Here is a 26,145-nt window from a genome sequence, read left to right as displayed (position 1 = left end):
TATAAAAACAAAACAAAACAAAAAACCTCTGCTTACACAAACTGAAATTCTGGCTGTGAAGCACCAACGGAACCTCATGGGAGTGGGGGTGAGTCTTCTGCCACAAGTTCCAGGCCCAGGAACACAGTTCCAGTCCTCCCCGCACCACCCCCCCCCCCACTCACGCCCTCCACCCCCCACCCCATAATCATGTTCTTCAAAATATGCTCAGGACTCAAGTTTCCCTCCTGAAGGGGTCATCCTCAGTCTAGAATGGAATTCTCACCTGAGTCCAAGGTGGACATTGACCCTGGCCACTTGACCCTGCTCGCTCAGGAATCTGGGCCCCTCCTCCTCGCTGGCACACTTGGACCCGTCCACTTAAAGCCACCCTTGCAAATCCCAGCTCCATTCACAGCCCAGCAGTCCTGAATCCTAGGATCACATCTTTCCAAGTGTTCAGGAGTCTGAGCCCCCGCCCCTTCCAAGATCCCAGTGATCTCCATTCAGGGCTCGCCAGTGACCCAGGCCCCTGACAGCGACCAACCCACTGAGGCCCTGGAGTCCAGGCCCAGTTCCTACTCGCCAAATATTTAGGAATTCTAACTTCAGCTTTTATGGGATCCCGGTGGCCCAGGCTGCAGTCCAGCAGGGATCTAGGGGTCGGGGAGGGGGCTAGAAATCGCCCCCAACCCCTCCCCTCGGCTGCGGGGGCAGCTGAGCCAGAGGTCAGGCTGCGGTGGGGAGGCCAAGAGGGGCGGGGTCAGCTGGGATTGGGAGGGGAGACAGGCGCGTGGGCGGCTGGCAGAGGGAGGGAAGGACCCGCAGAGAGGAAAGAGAAACTGGGCGAGCGAGGAAGAGAGAAAGTGAGAAGGGGAATCCGGGAGAGGAGGAAACAGCGGTCGTGGAGGGCCACGGAGAGAAAGAGAAAGAGATTGTAAGGGAGAGGGAGAGACAGCGAGGGGGAGAGAGAGAGAAAAGGGGATGGAGACTTAAAGAGGAGAACTCCGTGAGTCCCAGAAAAAGATTTGGACAGAAACAAGAAAGACTGGGAGAGAAAGTGGTATGCGGGGTGGGGGTGCTGCAGAGGAGAGAAGGAGTGAGGGAGAGACTGGGAGAGACAAGAGATTGGAGAGCCAGAGACGCGGAGACAGAAGGTGAGACTGGAGAGAGAGACAGGGTAAGCGGAAGAGAGATCGTCCGAGGAAGAGACACCATCAGAGACAAAGAGACAAAAAGGGTGTGGATGAGCAGGTGAGGGCGGAGGGCTATGAGAGGCAGCCCCTGAGAGGCGGCCGAGGAGGGGGACTGAGGCTGGGTGTCCCAGCACCCACGCTGCCCTCACGTGCTCTCTGCCCTCCGGACCCCAGAGCCGGTAAGTCCCCTGGCTGGGCTGCAAGGAGCTGCCAGAGTGCACATTCTTGGTGTCCTGGGACTTGGCAGGGATGTTTTAGGGGTGCATGTGGGAGGGAGGGCAGGAGACAGGTAGCTGGGGGTGGGGGTGGGGTAGCCCCGAAAAGAGTCAGGGAATGGGGGGGTTCCTGAGCAGAGAGAGGGTCAAATTCCTGGCCAGAGGGCAGGGGGGCAAGAATAAAGGGGCCCCTATTCTCTGTCCCGGGCTACATATGACTCCCCTCCACCCCTCCCCACAGCTGCCAGGGCCGCCCACCTCTCTTGGCATCACTCTTGGTATGCGGTCCCAGGCCGGGGCCTCCCCCAGCACCCCCCAGGCTCCAAACAACAGGCTCTTTCTCCTCAGCCTCCTCCGACCTGCAAGCCCCTGACCCTGTCTCTGTCCCCACCCGGGTCATCTGCAGAGAGAGGCGCACACAGCTCCCTTTTTTCTCTCCCCAAGCCCCCAATGGAGGACGGCAGACCTCGGAGCAGTCTCAGCCTGGCCAGCAGTGCCTCGACGATCTCCTCGCTCAGTGGCCTGAGCACCAAGGTTCGACTTCTTGGCGGGACTGGGAAGGAGCGGGGGGTGCTCTGGGCTCCCCCATCCTCCTGTTTCCAAGCCCTGCTTTCGGCGCCACCCAAGGGACTCCGGTTGTCAAGAGCAAAGATCTTTAGCAATGGGGTCTGCCAGACCTAGCAAGGTCCCAACTTGCCCACCCGCCGAAGCTAGGAATTCAGAGGCACTCCCAGCTGTCCCCACCCCGTGGTATTTTCCTAATTTGAAGCCAGACTAACAACCCTGCTTGACTCTGGTTGCTAGGATAAGGCCACTCCCCAGCCATGACCTCCCCCCTCCCCATCCAGGAACTCACTGTCCACTTTTATTAGGGACTAAGAAATCCTGTCTCTAGCCATCCCATCTCCCCAGTTCTGAAATCTGATAAAGGAAAGACCCTTCTCTGACCTTAAGGCCTCGTGGGGCCCAAGATACTTGCCTCCCAAATCATCATCCCAGCCCAAAGTTCAGCAGTGACATTCATTTTCTTGTCCCCCAGTCCCTCCCCTCACTCATTTCCAGCTTCCCAAGTTCAGATTCTGTAGACTTGACTCTGACCTTCGTCAGCACCATTGCCAAGGAAGGGCATCCTTTGGGAATCTGACCTGGGATATCTGTGGGGATGGGGGTTGGGGAGGTGGCATCTGTTGGAATGGAGGGATTTGGAGCTCGCACCACCACCTGGATGTGGTCACTATGGAATACCATTCCCTGGCAAATCAAAGGTGTCCGTTGATTGCAGCTGACCCATCACCAGGGACTCAGCCATGTTGCTGGTTCAGATCCCAAAGGCTTTGGATCTCCATCTCTGGCTTTGGTGGCTAAGGGCATGCTCTCCTTGGCAATGGACCCTTTATTCCCCAAGCCCCTCCCTAGTGGTCAATGGCCTTTTCCTTGATTCCAGACACATCCATCCACCCATGGAAAGTCTCTCAACTCTGCACCATGCACATACAATTCTAATGCCCCAACTCAGCTCCCTCCTTGACCAGGTTTCTAAAGACAGCTGAGCGAGGGCCTTGGGTTGCCTGGGTCCCACTGCATCCCTTCCCAAGTCCGCGTTCACTTCTGTCCTCCTTGTCTCCTCAGAAGTCCACCCGGGCAGTAAGCAAGGTGCATGCCTTTGGCAAGCGGGGCAATGCGCTCAGAAGGGACCCCAACCTTCCTGTGCACATCCGAGGCTGGCTTCATAAACAGGTAGAGTGAGTGAGACAAGGGAAAGGACCCTCCACGTGATGTCAGAGGCTGTGCCCTTGGCTGTCCACCATTTCTCTCCTTCCAAATCTCCAAATATGTTTATTTGTTTTTCCGATCCCTGCTACCTCCCTTATTCTGTCAACTCATTCATTCCTGCAATAACTACTTCTTGAACATTTTCCCTGTGCCAAGCCCTGGGGCACACATCATGTAAATACAACAAACAAGTATCTAGCTGCATCCAAGATGGCAGGGATGAATAATAAATTAACGTATATAAAAATAGATTCGATGATTTACAATGGTGGGAAATGAAGCGCTGTGAAGAAATAACACAGGCTTCCCCAGTGGCTCAGTGGTAAAGAACCAGCCTGCCAATGAAGGAGATGCAGGTTTAATTCCTAGGTCGGGAAGAATCCCGGAGAAGGAAATGGCAACCTACTCCAGTATTCTTACCTGGGAAATCACATGGACAGAGGAGCCTGGCGGGCCACAGTCCATGGGGTTGCAAAGAGTTGAACATGACCTAGTGACGGAGCAGGAAGAAATAACATAGGAAAATGTGCTGGAAGGTGGTTGAAGGATGAGAGCTATGTTTGATTGTAGGTCAGGGAAGGTGTCTCTGGGGAGATGATATTTGAGCTGAGAATTATATGTCAAGAAGGATCCCACTGTGTTAAGATCTGGGGAGCAGAGGGAATCTGAAAGCAAAGGATCCTGCAGCAGGCAAAAATTTGGTGTTTGGAGCGAAATGGCAACCCACTCCAGTACACTTGCCTGGGAAATCCCATGGATGGAGAAGCCTGGTAGGCTACAGTCCATGGGGTCACAAAGAGTCGGACATGACTGAGCAACTTCACTTTTCACTTTCAAGGTGAAAGAAAGGAGGAGCGACAGGAGGCCGGGAAGGGTTCTCTAAGAGTGGTCCCAGACCAGCAGTATCAGCATCACCTGGGAACTTTCTAGAAATGCAAATTGTCAGCTCCCACCCCAGATCTACTGACTGGAGAACGCTGGGGGCGGGACCCAGGGATCTGTGTTTTAATAAACCCTGCTGGTGATTCTTATGTGTACCCGAGTTGGAGATGCCTTGTAAAGCAGCAAATTAGGGTAAGGAATTTGAGATTTATTCTAACTGTGATGTCATCTCTGTTTTGAGCAGGGGACTCTCATGATCTGATTTATAAATTTAAGGAATCATGAGTGGGGACTTGCCCAGGGGTCCAGTGGCTAAGACTCCTCACTCCCTATTGGGGACCCGGGTTCCATGCCTGATCGGAGAACTAAATCCTACACGGTGCAACTAAAAATCCCACATGGCAGGATGAAGATCAGGAGTGTCACAACTAAGACCAGGGAAATCCCTGGTCTTATATATATATACACACACAAATATATATAATAGACATTTTTTAAAAAGATCATGCTGCTCCTGTGGGAAGGGATGGAAGAGAAGAGGAGCACAAGTTTGGAGATGGATTAGTTCTGGCAGAAGAAATGGGGGGACCCAGGGTATGGCTCAGCAGCACCTACCTGACCTCTCTGTGTCTCACGTGCCATATTAAATGGGCCAAGAAGGAAACGGCAATCCACTCCAGTACTCTTGCCTGGAAAATCCCATGGATGGGGGAACCTGATAGGCTAGAGTCCATGGGGTTGCAAAGAGTCGAACACAACTAAGTGACTTCACTTACTATCCTACAGAAAGCTGCTGCCAGTGTGTGGTAAAGTATCTTTCTGTCCCAGTCTTGCTGTAATTTTCTCAATCCCCAAATGACAGATGAGAAACCATAAGGTTCCTAGTGGAGAAATGACTTGCTTAAGGGCACAGTGTGAAAGTGCTGGGGTTAGGAGTCATACTCAGGTCCCGCTGTGTCTAAAATCTATGTCCCCTCAGCTGCAACCCACTGGTTTCCAGTTCTCCATCTGAATCTGTTACGTCTCATATGTGTCTCTGCTCCTCCCTTTTCTGTGGGTCTTTGCTTCCAAGTGTCGCTATCTCCACCTTTTCCCCTCCCCTCTCTACTTCCACTCTGTCTCCCCAGGACAGCTCCGGGCTCCGGCTCTGGAAACGCCGCTGGTTCGTCCTCTCTGGCCATTGCCTCTTCTATTACAAGGGTCAGTGCCCCAGCTGGCATGGGGTGGGCGGGCCCCCCCCTCCCCATCTCCCTTTCCTCGAGTCTCTGGGCCTCCAGGTCTCTGTGTGATCCGTTATCCCAGCCTCTCTTTTGCAGACAGCCGCGAGGAGAGCGTCCTGGGAAGCGTCCTGCTGCCCAGCTACAGTATCAGGCCAGATGGGCCAGGAGCTCCCCGAGGGCGGCGCTTCACCTTCACCGTGAGTCCCTCCATCCCCAGTGGGCTCCAAGGCACTGGGCCGTGGGGACAGGCATGCAGCATCCATTATTGGAGATAAAAGATCTTTACCAGGGTCCATGGCATCCTTCTTTTTAGAGGGCCCGATGTCTCAGTCCCCCAGCTCTCTCTTCTCGCAGGCAGAGCACCCGGGCATGAGGACCTACGTTCTGGCTGCTGACACGCTAGAGGACCTGCGGGGCTGGCTACGCGCGCTGGGCCGGGCCTCTCGAGCGGAGGGGGACGATTGGTGAGTATAGGTCTAGGCCACGCCCCTGACCCTATACCTCCAATCTGGGTCCAGCTAATCAAACTCCTCCCCTTGAGACCCTGACACCTTCAGTGTCCAATCACTAGTCTTCTAGCTAAGGCGACTCCGCCCTTCAGGTCCCACCTCCAGGAAACTTCATCTCCAATCGGCAAAAAGTATCTCTCTGTGAGCTCCGCCGGCCACTTTGTCCATCAGTATTCAGTTCGGTTCAGTTTAGTCGCTCAGTTCTGTCCAACTCTTTGCGACCCCATGGACTGCAACATGCCAGGCTTTCCTGTCCATCACCAACTCCCAGAGCTTGCTCACACTCATGTCCATGGAGTCGGTGATGCCATCCAACCATCTAATCCTCTGTCGTCCCCTTCTCCTCCCACCTTCAATCTTTCCCAGCATCAGTGAATCAGTTCTTCGCATCAGGTGGCCAAAGTATTGGAGTTTCAGCTTCAGCATCAGTCCTTCCAATGAATATTCAGGACTGATTTCCTTTAGATTGACTGGTTTGATCTCCTTGCAGTCCAAGGGATTCTCAAGAGTCTTTTCCAACACCACAGTTCAAAAGCATCAATTCTTTGGTGCTCAGCTTTCTTTATAGTCAACTCTCACATCCATACATGACTACTGGAAAAACCACAGCTTTGACTAGATGAATCTTTGTCGGCCAAGTAATGTCTCTGCTTTTTAATATGCTGTCTAGTTTGGTCATAGCTTTTCTTCCAAGGAGCAAGCGTCTTTTAATTTCATGGCTGCAGTCACCATCTGCAGTGATTTTGGAGTCCCCCAAAATAAAGTCTGTTACTGTTTCCATTGTTTCCCCATCTATTTGTCATGAAGTGATGGGACCAGATGCCACGATCTTAGTTTTTTGAATGTTGAGTTTTAAGGCAGCTTTTTCACTCTCCTCTTTCACTTTCATTCAGAGGCTCTTTAATTCTTCTTCGCTTTCTTTCATAAGGGTGGGGTCATCTGCGTATCTGAGGTTATTGATATTTCTCCCGGCAATCTTGAGTCCAGCTTGTGCTTCATTCAGCCCGGCATTCCGCATGATGTACTCTGCATATACGTTAAATTAGCAGGGTGACAATATACAGCCTTGACCTACTCCTTTCCCAATTTGGAACCGGTCCCGCTGTTCCATGTCCGGTTCTGTTCCATGTCCATCAGTACTGCTCACTCTAATTGGCTCCCGCAGAAATCTCCACCCCTTGAAGCTGCCACCTAAACAATGTCAGATTAAAAAAAGGAAAGGCTCTAGGCGGTCTCTGTCTACTTGCCCCAGTGTTCAGGCTAGAGACCCATAGTTTGGGCCCAGCGACCTGGAGGGCCTTGTGGCATTGCACAATATACTACTCAGGCCTCAGTTTCCCCATCTGCAAAATGGGGACAACGGTTGCTAGTGTACCACCTCCCCCCTTTTCCTTGTAGATCCCTGTGTCCTTGTCGGTGAAATGAGAGTAAGGGCTGTTATAAGACTCAAAGGAGTGATGTCTTTTTCTGTGTCCATTCGTTAGTGGGCAACCCAGGTCATCTGCACGGCCCCAGACTGGGGAGGGCCCAGGCGGCCCCGGTGGTCCCCCAGAAGTGAACAGGGGCGCGGAAGAGGGGCGCGGCTCAGAATCACCAGAGGTGGCGCGGCTCTCCAGAGGTCGTGGCCGACCCGGGCAGCTCACTCCCAGCCCCACGGCTGACCTGCAATCTGGACCCCGAATTCGGAGGACGAGGAGCCCAGAGTGAGTGGGACAAGGGAGACTGGGATGAGAAGGTTCTACGGGGCTGAGCTTCCGAGGGCATTCTGAGGGCGTGGCCGAAGGGCAGGGCTGGGACTGGTTAGGGGCGTGGCTTAGCGCTTTCTCGAAGGTGGGTGTGACTTGCTGGACGCTTGCGGGGTTAGAGCCTGTTGAGTCGTCCTAAGGAGGGGATGTCACAAAGAGGAAAATTGTTCGGGATCTGGCTACGAGAGGAGGGTCCGCTCCAGAGGGACAAGGAGACACATGAAGGGAGACACGTCTTCGGGGCTGACTTGATGGATGGTGGGATGAGGGAGCTCTTGTCGACACAGTTCGCCTTTTCTCTCCTCTCCTCAGCCTGTTCACACCGCTCTCTCGTCCTCCCTCTCCTCTGAGCCTCCCCCGACCCCGTTCTGCTCCTGCACGCAGACCTCCGCCCTCCTCTGGAGACGCAGCACCTTCTGCCAGACCCCATACCCCCCTGAGTCGCATCGATGTCCGGCCTCCCCTAGATTGGGGCCTCCAGCGCCAGACCCTCTCCAGGCCCCCCACTCCCCGCCGAGGACCCTCTTCTGAGGCTAGGGGAGGAAGGCCCCCCAGGAGTCCTCAGCACTGGAGTCAAGAGGCCAGAACAGCGGTGAGCAGAGATGGCAGCGAGAGGGCCTGCAACTCCTATATGGCCAGCGGGCTGCCTTTCCGGGCTCCTCTCTAAGCCATTGGCCCCTGGGTGTCATGGAGACTATAGTTCAGCGTAATCACAGCTGGGTTCAGATGTGAAAGGGACAGTGAACTTTATCTCCTGTCGGTTCTCAGGGCTGTCTTCAGGCTGGTCTTTGGCAGTTACTACCCCTTAAACATTATGAACTAGTCCAGAATACGCTCCTCTAGTACAATGCTGTGAGAGGCAGTGTGAATTGCATCTGCCTTGTGTCTCCACTTTTATCTTTCCAAGCTGGTCACCTACTATTTTCTCTGAGCATCACGGGATTGCAGCCCAGAAAATCCACAGCTAACCACAAATGTGAGAGTAAGAGTAGGCTGCAACTTTCATTGGTCCCTGGGACTGTTTTGCAGGCTGTTCGTTTATTATCATCCTGCGTGTCCCCACAGTGGCACACAGCTGGAGAGAAGATAGTTGAAGTTCTGGGGGCCCCGTTCTGAACCTCAGAGAGTCTCCTATGGCACTTCAATGCCAGACACATCCTTTCTGTATCTGTTACTAAGACATGCCAATTTCTAAACATCTCTGAATATTCCTCCCAGGCCCACTCTGGAACCTCCACATATCTCCAACTGCCTCCAAGGCCTCCTGGGACCCGGGCTTCCATGGTTTTATTGGTAGGTATCCTGGGGCACCTTGAATCTGCCAGAGCCCCCTCCCATGCTTTCTTTGCTATAGTGAATGTCGTTTCGTTGACTAGTGTGCCTAGAGAAGCCTGGGCATTTCAAGGTGCCTGCATAGGTGCTGTGTTAGTTTCCTGGGGCTGCTGAAAATTCAGAGGCATATGTATACTGAATATCTCTCCACCATTCACACAATCTCCTTTTTGTTCAGTCGCTCAGTTGTGTCCGACTCTTTGCGACCCCATGGACTGCAGCACGCCAGGCTTCGCTGTCCTTCATCATCTCCCGGAGCTTTCTCAAACTCATGTCCATTGAGTCAGTGATGCCATCTAACCATCTGTCTTCCCCTTCTCTTCTTGCCTTCATTCTTTCCCAGCATCAGGGTCTTTTCTAATGCATTGGCTCTTCACATCAGGTGGCCAAAATATTGGAGCTTCAGCTTCAGCATCAGTCCTTTTCGTGAATATTCAGTGTTGATTTCCTTTATGATTGGTTTGATATCCTTGCAGTCCAAGGGACTCTCAAGAGTATTCTTCATCTTTCATTTGAGTCTTAAAGTTTTTCCATAGAGATTTTGTGTGCTGTTAGTTAAGGTAACTCTGATAGTTTTTATAGTTATTTGAATGGTGTGTTCTTTTTAAAAAATTATTTTCTATGATTTTCCTATTATATTCTATTTTCTATTCCATTTTCTATTATTTTTCTATCTGTTTCTACATCATTATGGATGATGTAGAGATATGCTATTAATGTTTGTAACTTCCTTTTACATCGGGCATCCTTGCTGAATTCACTTATTTGCTCTAATAATTTTTTAAAGTTTTTTCATTTTTTTTCTTTTAATAATTTTTTTCATTTTGTTGATTTTCAGGGCAGATGAGTGCCTCATCTGTAAATAACAAGGGTTTTATCATTCTCCTTCCCTATCTTTACACTTTTCTTCTTCTTAACTTGTAGCGTTTGTCAAGATGTCTAGTACTGTGTTACACTGTCACAGTGGCAGTGAGCATCCTTGTTTTATTCTCAATCACAAAGGAACTGTCTAAATTTTCTCCATCAATTATTGTATTTGCTATAGTTATTTGGTAGCAAAGCCCACTGGATCTTCCTAAAGCCAAAAATCTGGCAATTAGTCCGCTGAGGTTTGCTTTGCTAAAGCTTGGAACAAAGCTAATAAGGACAAGGGGCGCCTGCCAGTAGAAACAGGGCTCAACTCAGCACTGAGCTACAATGAGGACTTGTTTGGGCGTGTGACCCCCAACTTTTCTCTCTCTCCTCAGCCGGGACCCCCTCTAGACTCAACCTTCCATCAAAGCTTGGAGACAGATGTAAGCGCTCCTGATCCAACCCTAGTTGAATACGCAGAACTGGGGATAGAATGTTTTGGAAGGTGGGAGGGTGGGCAGGGCGAAGAGCCATGTCTGGTCCATGAACAGTCTGTCCTCCTTTCTGCAGACTCTGTTGACCAAGTTGTGTGGGCAGGACCGGCTCCTGAGGAGGCTGCAGGAGGAGATAGATCAGAGGCAGGAGGAGAAGGTACAGGACTCCGGGACAGGGAGGGACACTTGGCCTCTCCACCTGCCCTTAGCCCATCCTGACGCCCAGGATACGAGAGGATACCAGAAGCCAGCTTTTCTCTTGTCCTAAGGCTGGGTATGGTTTCAGAAGTCTAACCATCTTCTCTCTTGGTGCAGGAGCAATTAGAAGCAGCCCTGGAATTGACCCGACAGCAGCTGGGCCAAACAACCAGGGAAGCCGCAGCTCCCGGGAGGGCTTGGGGGCACCAGCGCCTCCTGCAGGACCGATTAGTCAGTGTGAGGGCCACTCTCTGTCACCTGACCCAGGTGAGCATCTGAGAGGGGACATACCTCCTAGGAGACCCCAGGACTCCACAAGTTGTTACTAAAGGGAACTTTCCCCCAAAGACTCTTGGGAAGGTAGTTCTTGAGACTCCCCCTCTGTTTGAAACCAACGATCTTGACAGTCCTAGAGGGTGAGGTGCAAGCAGCCAAGAAACAGCAGAATTTAATTTAGCCATTTAAAAGGGGTGATTTCGATGTGGACTTCCTGGCTTTGAATCTCAGCTCCCACTCACAGTTGCTGTCTGACCTTAGAAAAGTTACTTAACCTCTCTGGACCTTAGATCCCAAATCTGTAAACTTGAGATGATAAAAGTAATATTTACTTCTTATGGCCATTGTGAAGATTTCATAAGTATATGTAAACGAATCACAGAATATTTAACACTTATGCACCTAGTATATGGTAAGCATTACTTGTGTTAGCTGTAATCATTGTTACTGTAAAATGGAGACATTGATCGTACCTACCTCACAAAAATTAAGTGAGAGCTAAGAACAGTGCCAAGTTAATGAGCCAAATAATGTTAAGTAAGTGCTGAATAAGTGTTAGCTGCTCTTGTTGTTATTGGTACTGGCAAAGAAGTTTCTGCTGCCCAGTGGGGCGTAAGGTTTGTGGCTTTGTCTGTTCCAAGAATTCATTAGATCTGTGGACTCTGTCGCCCTAGAGGAGTGCAGAGGTCATTCAGAAGATTCAGGAAAAGCTGTTCTGTGTCTGCACTAGCTGTTCTTTGGAGTGGCAGGTTCCATATAGACGCTGGGGTTCCCAGTAGTCTGAGCAAGGAGGCCCTTGGGATTGTAGTCCATATAGCCCCAGGGGACACTTCCTCCTGCTCAGCTAGGAAAAGATAGAATGGGGAAAGATATGGTGGGTGGGCATGCTAACTGTGTCTCTCTTTTTCTGGGACCTTAGGAGCGAGAGCGTGTTTGGGACACGTACAGCGGCCTGGAGCAGGAGCTGAGCACCTTGAGAGAGACCCTGGAGTACCTGCTGCACCTCGGGTCCCCCCAGGTGCACCCCTGCCCCAAGCCCCACCTTGCTCTCCCAAGTTCACTTGGTCATCTCAATAAATGCAGGAAAAACATTGATAAAATGTAATATCCTTTCAGGGGCTTCCCTCATAGCTCAGTTGGTAAAGAATCTGCCTGCAATGCAGGAGACCTCGGTTCGATTCCTGGATTGGGAAGATCCCCTGGAGAAGGGAAAGGCTACCCACTCCAGTATTCTGGCCTGGAGAATTCCATGGACTGTATAGTCCATGGGGTCACAAAGAGTCGGACACGACTAAGCCACCTTCACTTTCACTTTCACTTTCAATATCCTTTCATGATAAAATCTCTCGGCAAAGTAGGAATATAAACTACTTCTTTAACCTGATTAGGCACCTATAACAAACCTACAACAAAGCATTGTTGTTGACAGTGAAATACTGAAATCTTTCCCCCAATATTCGGAATAAGGCCAGATGTATGTTATTGCCAGTTCCAGTTAGCATTGTACCAGGGATCCTAAACAGTACAGGTGAGTCTAACAAATAAATCAAAGGTATAAGGACCAAAGAGGAAAAAGTAAAGCTATTATTACTTACAGATGTCGAAATTGTATATGTAGAAAATCCAAAATAATCTCCAGATAAACTGTTAGCATAAGCAAATCCAGCAAGGTAACTGAAGGCAAGAATAATGTACAAAAATCATCTTCCTGTTTGCTAATACCAAACAATTAGAAAATAAATAAACACTAGTGTTTACAATTAACATAAACAAATTAACTATCTGAAAGAAGTCTAATGAAAGATATGCAAGACATCTACTCTGAAAGCCACAAAATGTCATTGAGAGAAATTAAAGAAGGCCTATACAAATGGAGAGATGTACCATGTGTATGGATAGGAAATACAGTAGTATAAAGACGTGGTCTCTGCAGCCTGACTTCCCCAGTGGGGATCTGCTGTCCCGATACAATATGTGGAGATTGACGAACTGACTTTAAATTGTATCTAGACGTGCAGAAGGCCGAGAGTAAGCCAAGGCAGCCTCCAAGAACAAAGCCCGAGGACTAACACAACTGGATAGTGTCTGACCTTAAAGCTACAGTTAACAAGAAGGCAGTGCAGTACTGACACAAATTTAGACAAATAGACTTAAAGGGATAGAATATTCAGGAACAGACTCGTATTTACTTATATGGTCACTTATTTACAACAGAGGTAACACTGCAGAACAGTGCAGAAAAAGACAATATTTATGATAAACAGTAATGGGTCAGTAGAATGGGGAGATTTCAGACCCTTTCCATGGCTTATCAACTTTATCCCTCCTTGCATTTTCCCACCTTTGAGTAACAAATTCCTTTCCTCTCTCCAGGACAGAGCATCTGCTCAGCAGCAACTGTGGATGGTGGAAGACACGCTGGCAGGTCTGGGGGGCCCCCAGAAGCCACCCTCCAACACTGAGCCTGACTCCCCATCCCCTGCTCTCCAAGGCGAGGAGTCCTCAGAGAGGGAGGTGAGGCCACACACATCTTTCCCACCTCCAGTTTCCTGTCCCGTCTGCCCCTGGCCTAACCCATTACCCACTCACCTCTTTCACTCTTGATTGGCTAACCAACCTCAGGTTCATATCCTAAGCTTTGGAAGCTTCTATTTCCTTATTTGGTATTATGGTCATAGTCCAGAGGTGTGCTGGACCACAACACAACAACTTGGTGAGTTGTGAACACCTCACAAGATCCAGTTGCCTGCATCTCAACTCCACACTCAGTGATGACATGTCAGTAGCTTGAAATTGACTATGGCGGGAGTATTTACACCATGGAAATTGGCAAACTGCTGCAAAGGAGGGTTCTTTTTTTCCAGAGGCCTTTTGTTAAACATTTACCAGATAGCACTGATGTTAATCCCTACCCTGCAGGGTTCTTTTTTTTTTTTTAGTTTAAATATTTGCTTGCAGTTTATTTTGGTTTTTCTAAATAGACATTCGCATCTGTAGACAATAGGATTTTGGTTTCAGCCCCAACCCCCAATTCCTTACAAGTTTTTATTCTCATACTTTGGCTAGAACTGCCATTTGTTGTTGTTTAGTCGCTAAGCTGCGTCCAACCCTTTTGTGACTCCATGGACCGTAGCACACCAGACACCCCATAGGATTTCCCAAGCAAGGACACTGGAGTGGGTTGCCATCTCCTTCTCCTGCAGGGTTCTTTAGAAGGAAGACAGTGTGACTAGACAGTGCCTGACATAGAGTAAGCCCTCAGGACCCAGGAGCCATTGTGGTCATAGCTGAGTAGAACTGTTGCCAAGCCTGATCATCAGGTCATGTATCTGGGAGACCTGGGTTTTGATCTCACCTCTGCTGTCTTTGTGACATCAGTCACTGACCTCATTCTCTGAGCCTCAGTTTCCCCATCTGTCAAATAGGGATAATAATAGCATCTCATACATTTGCTGAGGGGATTCAATGAGATAATTCTGGTAAAGTGTTTGACACCATGCCAGGTGCATAGTCATTATGAAACCTCACACGTGGACCAGTGTGGGGATCCCTGGTGGTCCAGTGGTTGAGAATTCACCTGCCAGGGCAGGAGACGTGGGTTCTGTCTCCGGTTCGGGAGGATTCCATATGCTTTTGGGTGACTAAGCCCAAGTACTCCAACTACTAAAGTCTGTGCCATCTAGAGCCTGTGCTCTGCAACTAGAGAGTGGCCCCCACTCACTGCAACTAGAGAAAGTCTAGGCAAAGCCACGAAGGTCCAGAAAAACCAAAATTAATTAATTAATTAACCCCCCCTCACAGGTTGTAAAGACTTGTTATGTGCCAGGCACTGTTCTAAGGGCCTTACTTGTATCCATTTGGTCCTCGTGTCAAAAGGTGAAATGTGGCACAGAGAGGGAAAGTAACTTGCCCAAGGTCACACAGCAAGCAAAATGGCAGAGCTGAGGTTTGAAAACGAGGTCTGGCTCCTGGTTTCAATCTTAATCCTGCTTATGTAGTGTCTCTACTGCTAAGTGCTTGAAAACTGTAGTCCTAGTGATCTATTATCCCCTTTCCTGACCTCTCCAGAGCCTGACGGAGTCCTTGGAACTGAGCGCATCCCGGTCCCCCGAGGCTGACTGGGGGAGGCCCCCAGGGGGCGACAGAGAGCTCACCAGCCCTCGCTCAGGTGAGCATCTGGGGTTGGGAGGGACTCACTCGGCATTCTGCAGCCTCACCCATCCCATTCTGCCCCTCCAGGAATTGGATCTCCAAGGGTCTCCCGGGCTTCCAGTCCTGAGGGTCGCCGTCCCACTTCCCCTCAGCCAGGAACTAAGGTAGGCAGTCCATCCGCTCTCCTCGGGTCCATCGTAACCCTTTGCCCACCACAGATCCCCTACTCGGGGAAACATCTGGGAGAGGAGTGTTCTAAGCCACACCCCAGAGCAGAGAGAGTGAGATTTGTTAAGAGCACTGGAACTGAATTTTGTCTCTGCCACTTCTAACTTGTGTGACTTTGGGTTGGTTAAGAAACCTCTCTGCCTCCATTTTCTCATCTGCAAAATGGAGCTGATAGCCGTGTCTACCACCCAGAGCTGATGTGAAGAGTCAAACTAGATGAATGCCCCTAAAGTTTGAAAGTAGTGCCTTAGAGCAAGCACTTCATTCATTCATTCATTCATTTATCAATCATTCATTCAACAGATATTTATTAAATGCCCTCTTTGCTATCTAACTGGAGAAGGAAATGGCAACCCACTCCAGTATTCTTGCCTGGAAGATCCCATGGACAAAGGAGCCTGGTGGGCTACATTCCATGGGGTCACAAAGAGTCGGACATGACTTAGTGACTAAGACTTTGCTATCTAATAAGGTAGCCAGTAGCCACACGAGGCTATTTAAATTTAAATGAATTTAAATGAAATAAAATAAAAAATCACTTTCATTTGAGGAATTCAAGTATTCAGGAGATACACATGGCCAGCAACTAACCTGTTGAATAGTGAAAATATAGAATATTTTCATCATTCAGGAAAGTTCACTCAGGACCCAAATGTGAGCAAGAGGAGAAAAAACATCCTTCTCTCATGAATCTAATATTCTAGTGGGAAGGGGTAAATATAAATAATTGACTATACATTATTTTATGTAAGTGCTAAATAAATAAAAACAGCCTGGGGATGGGACTTGGAACATTGGCGAAGGGATGGAGTTGTAACTGTTTTGGTCTGCGGAGGCTTCTGTCAGGGAGGGAGCCCTGGGGATGTCTGGTGGAAGAGCGTTAGAGGCAAAGGGAAGAGTGTGTGCTGAGGTTCTGGGGCTGGAGAGTCTGGCGTGCTGGAGGAGCAGCTAGGAAGTCAATGTGGGTGGAACCGAGTAACCGAGTAAGGGGGAGGGGGTGCTGATGAGGACAGAGAGGTAATAGGGGCAGATCCGTGCTGGGCCTTGTGGTCCAACGTGAGGACTTAACTTTAACACTGGGTAAGCTGGAGCCATGGAGAGTTCTGAGCAGAGGAGCGGGAGTTTCCATAAATGGAAACTGGCGCCCTCTGGCGGCCACTTGAGGGAATGGACTGTGTGGATGCGGCCTGGGTCAGGGTTGATGGGGCCAGTGGGATATTTGGGGGGGACGGATAACAGTTGTTTGCACTAACTTAGAAGTGGAGACATCAAGAGGGAGTCAGATTCTAGATATACTGGGTTTTCAAACTTTATTAAAAACCCTTGGGACCTCAGATGCCATTTTTGTTTTTGTTTTGGCTGCCCACCACGGGCTTGCCAGTTCTTAGTTCCAGGACCAGGGTTGGAACCCCAGTCCCAGTGGCGAGAGAGCCAAGTCCTAACCACTGAGCCTCCAGGGAATTCGGAGGTTTAAAATGCAAAATTTTGCAGATTCTAGACTGGTAATTTGGTGCTTATACTGTGTACTGTGTGTGTCTGGAGCAGCGTGTGTATGCGTGCTAAGTCGCTTCAGTTGTTTTCAAGTCTGTGCGACCCCATGGACTGTAGCCCGCCAGGCTTCTCTGTCCATGGGATTCTCCAGGCTAAAATACTGGAGTGGGTTACCATGCCCTACTCTCTCTGGAGCATATGCTTCATCAAATACATTACCATTTCTCTAATAAAATGTATGAATCTGCATATGAAATGGGATAAAAGCTATAAATAATACCGCCATTTAAATGTCAAGCTAAAAGCAGAGCAGTGAATTACTTAAGTGAAGGAGTCAGTGGAATAAAAATAGATTATAATATCAGCTGCTTTTTTTTTTTTTCCTCAGGAAAAGGTTTAGTAAACATGTCACACATCCAAGTACAAAGGAAGCCAAGAACCTAACTATTCATACGCAGTGAATGCATATGACATCTGGTGGCTTGAGGACTCTGGGGACAGAGGTCATTGGTCAGGCCAGCAGTGCCATCATCAAGTTGGACATAAGAGGCAGGACCGGGGGCGGGGGATTCCTGAGGATGAAGCAGGTGACCTCTGTAGAGTTTCTTGCTGTGTCATCTGTGTTTCCCCGCCCCCCCCCCCCCCCCCCCCCCCCCCGCCCCAAGCTGCTTACTTCCCCAAACAGGCCACAGCAGTGAAAGTGCCAAGTCCTAACCACTGGGAATTCCCTTGTCTGCTCCTTAATAAAGGGTCTTGTCTGGGCCCTGTCCTTTTAACTGAGTACACTGGTTAGAGTCTCTTGGTTGCTCATAAACACAAACTGCTGAAGGTCAGCATTGAACTGACTGTTCATTTCATCATTTTGTCTGTGGGGAGTTTCCACCCTGTAGCCCCAAGGTCGTCAACAGCATCGCTGTAATCTCCCATTTCAGAATCTCGAGCCACAGCCTCGGTTTCTTTGTCTCCCACCAGCGCTCACGGAGCAAGTCATTGCTGGGACCAGTGGGAGCGTCCAGTTTTACCTGCTCACCTTGGGTAAAAAGAGCAGGGGTCGGGAACTTCCCTGGTGGTCCAGTGCTAAGACTTGTGCTCCCAATGCAGGGGGCCCAGGTTCCATCCCTGGTCAGGGAACTAGATCCTGCATGCCACAGCTAAGAGTTTGCATGCCCAAACTAGGAGACTTCCCATGCTGCAACTGAAGTTTCCATGTGACACAGTGAAGATCGAAAATCTTGCAAACACAAATCATTGGGGACTTTAGGGGACAGCTTCCAGGCAACCTGGGCATGTTGGGGATTGTTTCCTGGAGGCAGACAGATCCTGAAGAATGAATCCATGGCAAAGAATTTATCCATGGCAAAGCAGGACAAAGCTGGTGTAAAGTCTAGACTGAAGTGGGGATTTAGGAAGCCAGGGCTTCTATTAGCCTACAGGATACCTTTTTGTGAATTAGAGACAGGCGCCCCCTTCTATGTGGGCAGAACCTGGAGCCATCAATGGAGGGCTCAACCCTTGGGCAGTGAGCAACCCATACAACTGCACATGGCCTCTTGGGAGCACAGAGCTCTGATCTCCGGAATGCCATCCACCAACTGAAGGTAGTTGAGTTCAAGTCAGTGAATTTCTCAGACCCTTCCTGACTGCCAGGCCCTACAAGGCAAGATCCCCAGACCACGTCCTATTTTCAAGGACCTACGTTTCTGAGTTTGCCAGTGTAGTGAATCTCTGCCTCACAATCTCTAGTTTCTTTTTCAACTTTGTTGTTGCTGTTTGTTTGTTGTTGTTGTTGTTTTGGCCATGCCACGTTGCATGTGGGATCTTAGTTCCCCAACTAGAGATTGAACTGGTGCCCCCTGAATTGAAAGCACAGAGTCTTAACCACAGGACTGCCAGTGGTTAAGTCCATACTAACCCCATTTTTCTGTGGCTTCCCCCCATCCTGAAGCTGGCAAACAGATCCTGCAGGAAAAGTATGGCTGCTGGACTTGGCAGGACCATTCTGATGCCCACTAAGCCCTCAGCAGATGACCAATCCAAGTACAGTGTCAAGAGGAGTTGCTGTTTCTCCCTTTCCCCCTAAACTTTGGCGCGTGCAGGAAGAAATCCCAAATCCCCTTATTTGTTCAAGATTCTGATTTTCTAGGGGCCAGCCTGTGTGGAAGGTGTTGGGGGACCTGCCAGGAATTACTCCTGATGCTGGAGTCTGATGGGAGAGAGGCATGAATGCAATCCTTACACACAGCTAACAGAGTTAAGCTATTTTCTAGGGGAACTCAGCATAAGGTTAGGTAAGCAAAAGAGTTGGACATGACTTAGCGGCTAAACGAGGACGACAACAATTAGCTGTGTCTGGATGAATGAAAACACTTTGGCTGTGCAGGAAACAGTACTTCAAAGGGGAACAGGCTATGCATGCAAAGGCATGGAGCAGATAAGGGAAAAAGCAGCTGCTTTGTATAGGAAACAAAGCTGAATTTATTCCCTGGTGGCTCAGATGGTAAAGAAGCCGCCTGCAATGTGGGAGACCTGGGTTCGATCCCTGGGTTGGGACGATCCCTTGGAGGAGGGCATGGCAACCCACTCCAGTATTCTTGCCTGGAGAATCCCATGGACAGAGGAGCCTGGTGGGCTACAGTCTAAAGGGTTGCAGAGTCGGATACGACTGAGCGACAGCACAGCACAGCCAAGACAGACCTCTTGTAAGACACAGCGATCTGAGCAAAGCAAAGAGTTGATGTCATACGCGTCTAGTTGGGACACGGGTGGGCTTGCGGAGTCTGGAGTGTTGAGGGGTGGTTCTACGCAGGGCCAGCGCTGATTGGCTGGCTTTTAGGGTGATGGAGGGGAGCGGGGGAATGCCAGTTATAACTGCTTATTGGAATAGGTTTAAAAGCGTTTCTGGTGCTTCCTTACTGTCGGGTGGAAACCAAATATTCAATCTGGCCTTTCTTAGGAAGAGAAGAACTATTTTCAGTGGTGTGTGTTAAGGATTGCTGAAAAGTGTTCGTCGTTCAGTTGTGTCCGATTCTTTGCAACCTCCTGGACCGTAGCCCGTCAGGCTCCTCTGTCCATGGAATTTTCCAGGCAAGAATACTGGAGTGGGCAGCCATTCCCTTCTCCAGGGGATATTACAGACCCAGGAATTGAAGCTGCATCTCCCGCATTGCGGGCAGCTTCTTTGCCATTTGAGCCATCAGGTTGGGGCTGCACCAAGTAACATCGTGGGGGACTTCCCTGGTGAAGGTCCAGTGGTGAAGATCCCGCGTTTCCAGTGGAGGGGGCTCAGGTTCAATCCCTGGTCCAGGAACTAACCGATGCGATGCGATGTCACATGTCCAAAAATAATAATAATAATAATAATAATAATCTTGGGAATGTCTCTTCCCCCAACCCTATGGGCAGCTTACATAGGGGTGGGGCAAGGGAATTCAGGAATTTCAGAACTGAGCAAGGAAAGATGTACCAGTAGGTGGCAGGAGCACAAAGGGTTTTAGTTGGTCCACGGCTGATGGTTTGCTCATGGAATAAGTCCCTCACAGCAAGGGACCCTCCGGACATTACTGCGTGGGGGCCACCGCCCAGGAGGAGAGAGGCCGGGGACAAGGGGACTCCCAGGAGAGAAAGAGATTGGAGAAGGGGCTTAAGGATCTAGGTGATGTGCTTGGCAGCACAGAGGGGAGTTTCCTAAGGGCAGCAGCCTGTTGTGGGGGTGGCTGGGTGGGGCTTTTATAGCTACAAGTTAATCCTGCTTATGGCTCCAGATGCTGGTTACAACTTCAGGAAGAATTTAAAGCAGACAAGCTCCAAATGGCTAAAAATATCCACCCATGTGGGCTGTCTCTGAAACAAGTGGATGTGTAAAAGTTTCAGTTTGGCCCTGGGGGAGACTTTATGGTCTAGCCTGTTGTGAAGAAGTAGGTGACAGGGCCGGGGAACTCCCTGGCAGTCCTGTGTTTAACAAACACTCCTCGCTTTCACTGCAGAGGCGCACATTCGATCCTTGGGAACAGAGGTCCCACAAGCCCCACGGCTGGACAGGAAAAAACAAAAACATAGGGCCAGTTTCCAGGTGGGCGTGTGACCCAGGATCGATCAAATCAAAGCGAGTAAACTGCAGTGATTGGTCCTACAATAAACAAGATCCAAGCTGTCTGCCTAGAATTTTCTAACTGGGGACTGCAGTCAGTTCTCTCCCCACCCCCTTCCCTTTGTTTTTTGCTTAAACAATAAATGTATTGTCTTGCAGTTCTGTAGGCTAGAAGCCTGAAATCTAGGTGTCCACAGGGGGGCCACGCGACTTCTAAAGGCGCTAGGGAGGGATCACTTCCTCAGCTTGCGGCAACATGACTTCACCTGTCACCTGGCGTTCTCCCTAGGTGCAATCTGTGTCCAAATTACCCCCTTTCCTGAAGGATAACACATGTTTGTTGCTCTGTTGGCCCCTTTCCTGCTCAGAGCATCCCAGATGTCCAACAGCCTTCCTTCATTTTATCCCATCTCTGTCTCCTTCGTTTTGACTGGACAGCTTTTCTGCTGAGCTGGTTTACTGGACTCACACATTACATGCCTGATCTCTTAGGAAATGGTTTTCCGGTCACACCCGTGGCATTCTCTTCAGAGCAAGCCTCCTTGCAAAGCGGATAGATAGAGAATGTTCCAGATTTCAAGTTTTCCTTCCGTTCATCCCCATCCTCTCGCGTTTTGAGTTCCTAAGGCTCTAAGCCCAAGAACAAGGTGTCGTCAGGATCATACTTCTGGAAGCTTCAGACAGAGTTCCCTGGCTTGTGGTGGATAACCACAATTATCACAGGACAGTCTCCCTGTGTGTCTCTTCCCTCTGGTTTTGAGGGCACTAGAGAACTTGTCGAGTCCTCCGTCAGGCAAACCCAAAGTGATCTTCTTTGATGATCTAGTTACACAATAAATCTCATCCTTCATGTTAATGTTTTCAAAGCTGATTGAAACCAGACTTATTTTTTTTTTTTTAAATCATGAGCAAACCAGAGTCCTGACTATTACTTCCAAGAGACTTGTTGTCTCCAGAGAAGAGTGGGTGTTGATCAGGCTGGCATTACAGGTTCCAACAGGGCAGCTGATGGGGTTGAGGCCAGACAGGTGGGTAGCAACCAGTCTCACAGGAACTGTAACACCTTTGTCCTGAGAGCCTTGGGGGATATGGAAGGACTTGAGCATATCCAGCAGAGGGACAGCCTGGGCTCCAGGTGTAGAAATAAGTCCTCAAGATCCAGGGCTGGGCTGAACTTACTGGGAAGGGCAAGACACAGGAATTCTCCAGGCCAGAATACTGGAGTGGGTAGCCTTTCCTTTCTCCAGGGGATCTTCCCAACCCAGGGATTGAACCCAGGTCTCCTGCATTGCCGGTGGATTCTTTACCAGCTGAGCCACAGGGAAGCCCAAGAATACTGGAGTGGGTTGCCTATCCCTTCTCCAGGGGATCTTCCTGACCCAGGAATTGAACCAGGGTCTCCTGCATTGCAGGCGGATTCTTTACCAACTGAGCTATGAGGAAAGCCTAAGACACAGGAGGCTGAGAGGTTCAGGGAAGAGAGAAAACAGAGGCCATGGTTGGAATCTCTAGATGTTTCTCATCTCCCCAGGTCCCCCTGGCCCGGCCCCGGATGAGTGCTCAGGAGCAGTTGGAGAGAATCCGAAGAAATCAAGAGTGTGGACGGCCTCTTCCTCGCCCAGCCTCCCCCCGGCTCCTCACCCTGGGGAGGACACTGTCCCCAGCCAGACGCCAGCCTGATGCGGAACAAAAAGTGAGGGAAACAGGGGTGGGTCAGTGAGGCGGCAGTGGGTTCTCAGTTCCTGGTTGGACCCTCAGTTTTCCTCTCTGTAAAATGGGGATTTTTTCCTTCCTCTATATCAGGTTTACTTGTACCTGTTTTAAATTCAGAATCCTGTCTTCCTTATCAGTGGAGAACAGGATGGGCCAGAGGCAACATCTCCATCCTCACCAGCATTCTCACTCCTCTGGGAGGAGTGGGTTTTAGAGCTGGATTGGAGGCCAAGTTTTCCTGTTCAGTTACTATGTTGTCAAAGGCAAAGAAAAAAGAAAAAAATGTATTTACTCTATTGCCATGGAGATAACACTGCCAATCTGAAGATCAGAGTGTCTGGGCAGGATGGTTTTTTTTTTTTTTTTAGGATGGTTTTTTTGTTTGTTTTTTGTTTTAGGCTGTGCCACTGTGCAGCTTGTGGGATTTTAGGGCTTGGGTTCAGTCCATGTTTGAGGACTTGGCTGTGAGAGCGCAGAGCCCTGCCTACTGGACCACCAGGGAGTTCCCCATGGATAATTTCATCTTAAGACTCTTCTAGGAAGGAATTAGACAAGTGGGGTGATTTTGTGATTGTGATTATTTTTGTAAATGGGGGGCATCTCAAATCTGCTGAATATCAAACTTTGATCTCTATGTCTAGCTAGTTTTTCGGGGGCAACAAGTTCATTAATCGTTTATGACAAAAGGAATGTGAATTTGGAGGGTCTGTTTCTGGCCTTGTCACAGGGGGCTCATCTGTGAATCTTGTCGATGAAAATTCTATTAAAATCAAGTTAACAAGAAAAAAAGGGGACTGTTATTTGAGCCAAACAGGATTAGAACTTGGGAGAGAGACTCTCAGAAAGTTCTGAGAACTGTTTCACCATCTGTTAGAAGTCAGGAGGCACATTCATATCTGTTTTCCAGAAAAAAGATCGAACATCAAAATGACATACTGACAGGACTTTCCTGGCAGTCCTGTGGTTAAGAATTTGCCTTGCAATGCAGGCGATGAGGGTTTGATACCTGGTCTGGGAACTAAGATCCCGCATGTCTCTGGGCAACTCAGCCTGTACGCCACAACTACAGAATCTGTTGTTGTTTAGTTGCTGAGTCGTGTACCACTCTTTTGCCACCCCATGAACTGTAGCCCTCCAGGCAATCTTCCTGACCCAGGGATGGAACCCACATCTCCTGTTGAGCAAGTAAGTCTCCTGCATTGGCAGGCAGATTCTTTACCACTGAGCCCCCAGGGAAGCCCCATGCACTCTGACAAAAGATCCCACATGATGCAGCGAAGATCCCAAGTGCCACAACTAAGACTTGATGCAGCCAGATAAGTTAAAACAAACAGAGAAACAAAATAACATAGTGATATTTTACCTAAGGTTCACCAAGGATACACAGTCTAGGGAAGCACATGCAAAGCCAGCAGCAAGTTGCTGTGATCCCCTGCAGAGCTGGGAAAGAAGGCTGTTCTTTTAAGAAGTTACATTGGTAGTGTCAGAAGAAAGGGGAAAAAGAAATGATCTTCAGCACAGAGCAAGCACTGCCAACTCTGAGGAGCTCTGGCTAATGTGTGATCCGGGTGCACACTGCACGTTAGGGATGGAGGAGCCCCAAACAAGCACACAGAGACTTTGATCTTTAATTTTCCTGTCTTGCCTTAAAATATCAATTTCACATCATCAGGCTTATCTAAGTCATATGAAGAAGCTGTTTACCAGAATGCAAAAAGGCGTGGGGAAGTGGTTGGGGGGTGGTGATTTTCCAAACTCTTCCCTCTTTCCCAGGAGTTCAGGTAAAGTTAAGAATTAGCAGTATCGTTGGGGCAATTTTATCCTCTGAGCCCCTTCACCCTCAAAATGAGAACATGGGAACTTCCGGGGTGAGGAATTCTAATGCCCCCATTCCTTTGCAGCCTGTCCTGGGACACTCAGGAGCCCAGAAATGGCTCAGGAGTTCGGGGTCCTGGAGCAGGTAAGGAATTGGAGATCGCGGCAACAAGAAGGGAAATAACAAAGATAAGGGGAGTAGTATTACTGTTAATGTCTCCTGAGTACTAAAGTACAGATCGCAGAATCTTTTAGAGTCGGTTGAGTTCTTGGGGAATCAGAAAACCCTAGTTCGCGGGGAGAACTGCAGTTCCTAGTTCTATATCAAACTCCGCCCAACTGTCAGGAAATCGGAGAAATTTTCGGACAACTGGACTACAAATCCCACAATGCACGAGGGCTTCTAAAAAAGAGGGTCGCTCCACGCTCTAAAATCCTTTAGAGACACGTGCTAGGGACTACAACTCCCAGAAGGACACGCGCGGCACTGTGGCCTTCACTGTACTGGCTAACTGAAGTTCCCCCAAACTCTTTTTTTTCTAGCCCAAGGAACACCATCCCTTATTTGCTGACATCCGAAGGGCACCGGGAGCGAGTTCTCAGCCTCTCTCAAGCCCTGGCCGCTGAGGCATCGCAGTGGCGCGGAATGATGACAGGTGAGAATGAGCTGGGGACTTAGGACTCCTAGGTTTTAGGGATGAGGGAGGGTCGGAGGTCTGGAATCGCAGGTCGTGATGGGGAGGGGTCTGAGGGCCCCTGGGAATCCTTTGTCTTGATGAGGAAAGGCCTGGACAGGGCTTGCGAGTGCTAGATTCCAGGCAGGAGGGGGCTGGGGTGCAGGAGTGCGGAGTCTGGGAGAGCAGGGGGCAGGCAGGCCGGACTCCTGGGTTTGAGAGGAAAGGCCGGGGGGTGGGGGGTGGTGTCTGGACTTCTGGATTCCTGAGTTTCCCATTCTCATTCCCCATCCTTCCTCTCCAGGTGGAAATTTGGACTCTCGAGGGGACCCTCTTCCCCCTGCGCCGCCGCCTCCGTCGGATCCCACGCCCCAGGCGTCCTCACCCCGAAGATCTCCTCCAACAGCCAATTCCTGCTCCACGGGTTTCTCCCCCAGAGGTAGTGGGCGCGGCGCGGGCCCCGCCTCCTGGGAGCAGACCTGGGATTCCGGGCCCGCCCCTCCCGCCCTGACCCCCGACGAGGGGGCGTGGCCTCTGAGAGTCACCCTGCTGCAGTCCAGCTTCTGACCCGCTCAGAAGTGGCAGCCAATCAGAGCGTGAGGGCGTGGCCTGGCGGGGCCACCAGAAGATCTGGAGCCTCTCGCCTCCCGTGACCTAGAAATGGTTTCTGTGGCCAAAGTTTGCTTTTCCCAACACTCGTCCAAATTTGGATTAAAACTTTGAACTTTTTAGTCAATAACTTTTTGTCTGTTTGAAGTTGTGACCCTGGTGTCTCTGGAGGGGGGCGGGGCGGTTAGAGCTGGGGTCGTGGATTTATGGGTCGCAAAGGAGGGGACCGGGACCTTGGACTTGTAGGTATGAGAAAGCAGGAAATCTCAGGGTCCGGAGTACTGGGTCTGGGGGAAGAGGGGAATGGGGACCGGATTCTTGCGCCTGAAGGAAGACGAGGGACCTGGACTTTTAGGTCCGAGGGCAGAGGGCGGCCGGACGCCAGGAATCCTGAATTTGAGGGAAGAAGGTCTGGGCATCCAGACTCTTGGATCTGAGGGAGGGACCAGGCTTCCAGGCCTCTAGCTTTCCTGGCAACGCCCCCCACCCCCATCCTCAGGGCCGGGCTTCCAGGATCCGGCCCCTATTTACGATTCGACCCCACGACCTCACCCGATTTTGGAGGTGGATAGAAGCCCGGAGTGAGGGACAGAGGAGAGGCGGTGTCTGGCGGAATGGCAATGGGAACGCGCTATGCTGGAAAGGTGGTCATCGTGACCGGCGGCGGCCGCGGCATAGGAGCCGGGATCGTTCGAGCTTTCGGTG

At 50.0% G+C, this 26,145-nt stretch overlaps 2 protein-coding genes across 8 annotated transcripts in view; both read left to right on the top strand.

The window, feature by feature from the left end:
• The first annotated feature begins 780 nt into the window (after nucleotides 1-780).
• On the top strand, nucleotides 781-25,567 carry PLEKHA4 (pleckstrin homology domain containing A4). Of its 5 annotated transcripts, XM_043899730.1 has the most exons (21): nucleotides 783-1,233; nucleotides 1,350-1,354; nucleotides 1,835-1,924; nucleotides 3,020-3,127; nucleotides 5,173-5,245; nucleotides 5,362-5,462; nucleotides 5,620-5,729; nucleotides 7,259-7,477; nucleotides 7,832-8,111; nucleotides 8,738-8,812; nucleotides 10,099-10,146; nucleotides 10,274-10,354; nucleotides 10,513-10,662; nucleotides 11,591-11,689; nucleotides 13,045-13,185; nucleotides 14,740-14,839; nucleotides 14,911-14,987; nucleotides 22,161-22,322; nucleotides 24,244-24,302; nucleotides 24,701-24,813; nucleotides 25,136-25,567. In XM_043899730.1, exons 3-21 carry the CDS (start codon nucleotides 1,841-1,843, stop codon nucleotides 25,396-25,398), a joined length of 2,343 nt encoding a protein of 780 aa, XP_043755665.1. In that variant the 5' UTR covers nucleotides 783-1,233; nucleotides 1,350-1,354; nucleotides 1,835-1,840; the 3' UTR covers nucleotides 25,399-25,567. The 5 variants fall into 5 exon arrangements, with proteins under 5 accessions (XP_043755666.1, XP_043755665.1, XP_043755664.1 ...); XM_043899731.1 differs by having other exon boundaries at nucleotides 781-1,354; nucleotides 7,904-8,111; XM_043899729.1 differs by having other exon boundaries at nucleotides 783-1,354.
• HSD17B14 (hydroxysteroid 17-beta dehydrogenase 14) overlaps nucleotides 25,558-26,145 on the top strand; it is a 16,486-nt gene continuing 15,898 nt past the window's right edge. For 2 of the 3 annotated variants that reach the window (XM_043899740.1, XM_043899738.1), the window contains exon 1: nucleotides 25,699-26,142. In XM_043899740.1, the coding sequence (XP_043755675.1) occupies nucleotides 26,055-26,142 (88 nt within the window). In that variant the 5' untranslated portion in view covers nucleotides 25,699-26,054. The other variant, XM_043899739.1, reaches the window with a different exon arrangement.

Source organism: Cervus elaphus, chromosome 4, assembly GCF_910594005.1.
Source record: "Cervus elaphus chromosome 4, mCerEla1.1, whole genome shotgun sequence".
Taxonomy (NCBI): Eukaryota; Metazoa; Chordata; class Mammalia; order Artiodactyla; family Cervidae; genus Cervus; species Cervus elaphus.
Note: the sequence above shows the minus strand (reverse complement) of the source record. Positions and strands in the feature narration are given on the sequence as shown.

What these genes read in the sequence shown, in the direction of transcription:
- PLEKHA4 (XM_043899730.1), top strand. Translation starts at nt 1,841, where the DNA reads ATGGAGGACGGCAGACCTCGGAGCAGTCTCAGCCTGGCCAGCAGTGCC. An exon ending in TCAGTGGCCTGAGCACCAAG is followed by an intron (nt 1,925 to 3,019) that starts GTTCGACTTCTT and finishes TTGTCTCCTCAG; the next exon opens with AAGTCCACCCGGGCAGTAAG. An exon ending in AGTTCGGGGTCCTGGAGCAG is followed by an intron (nt 24,303 to 24,700) that starts GTAAGGAATTGG and finishes TTTTTTTTCTAG; the next exon opens with CCCAAGGAACACCATCCCTT.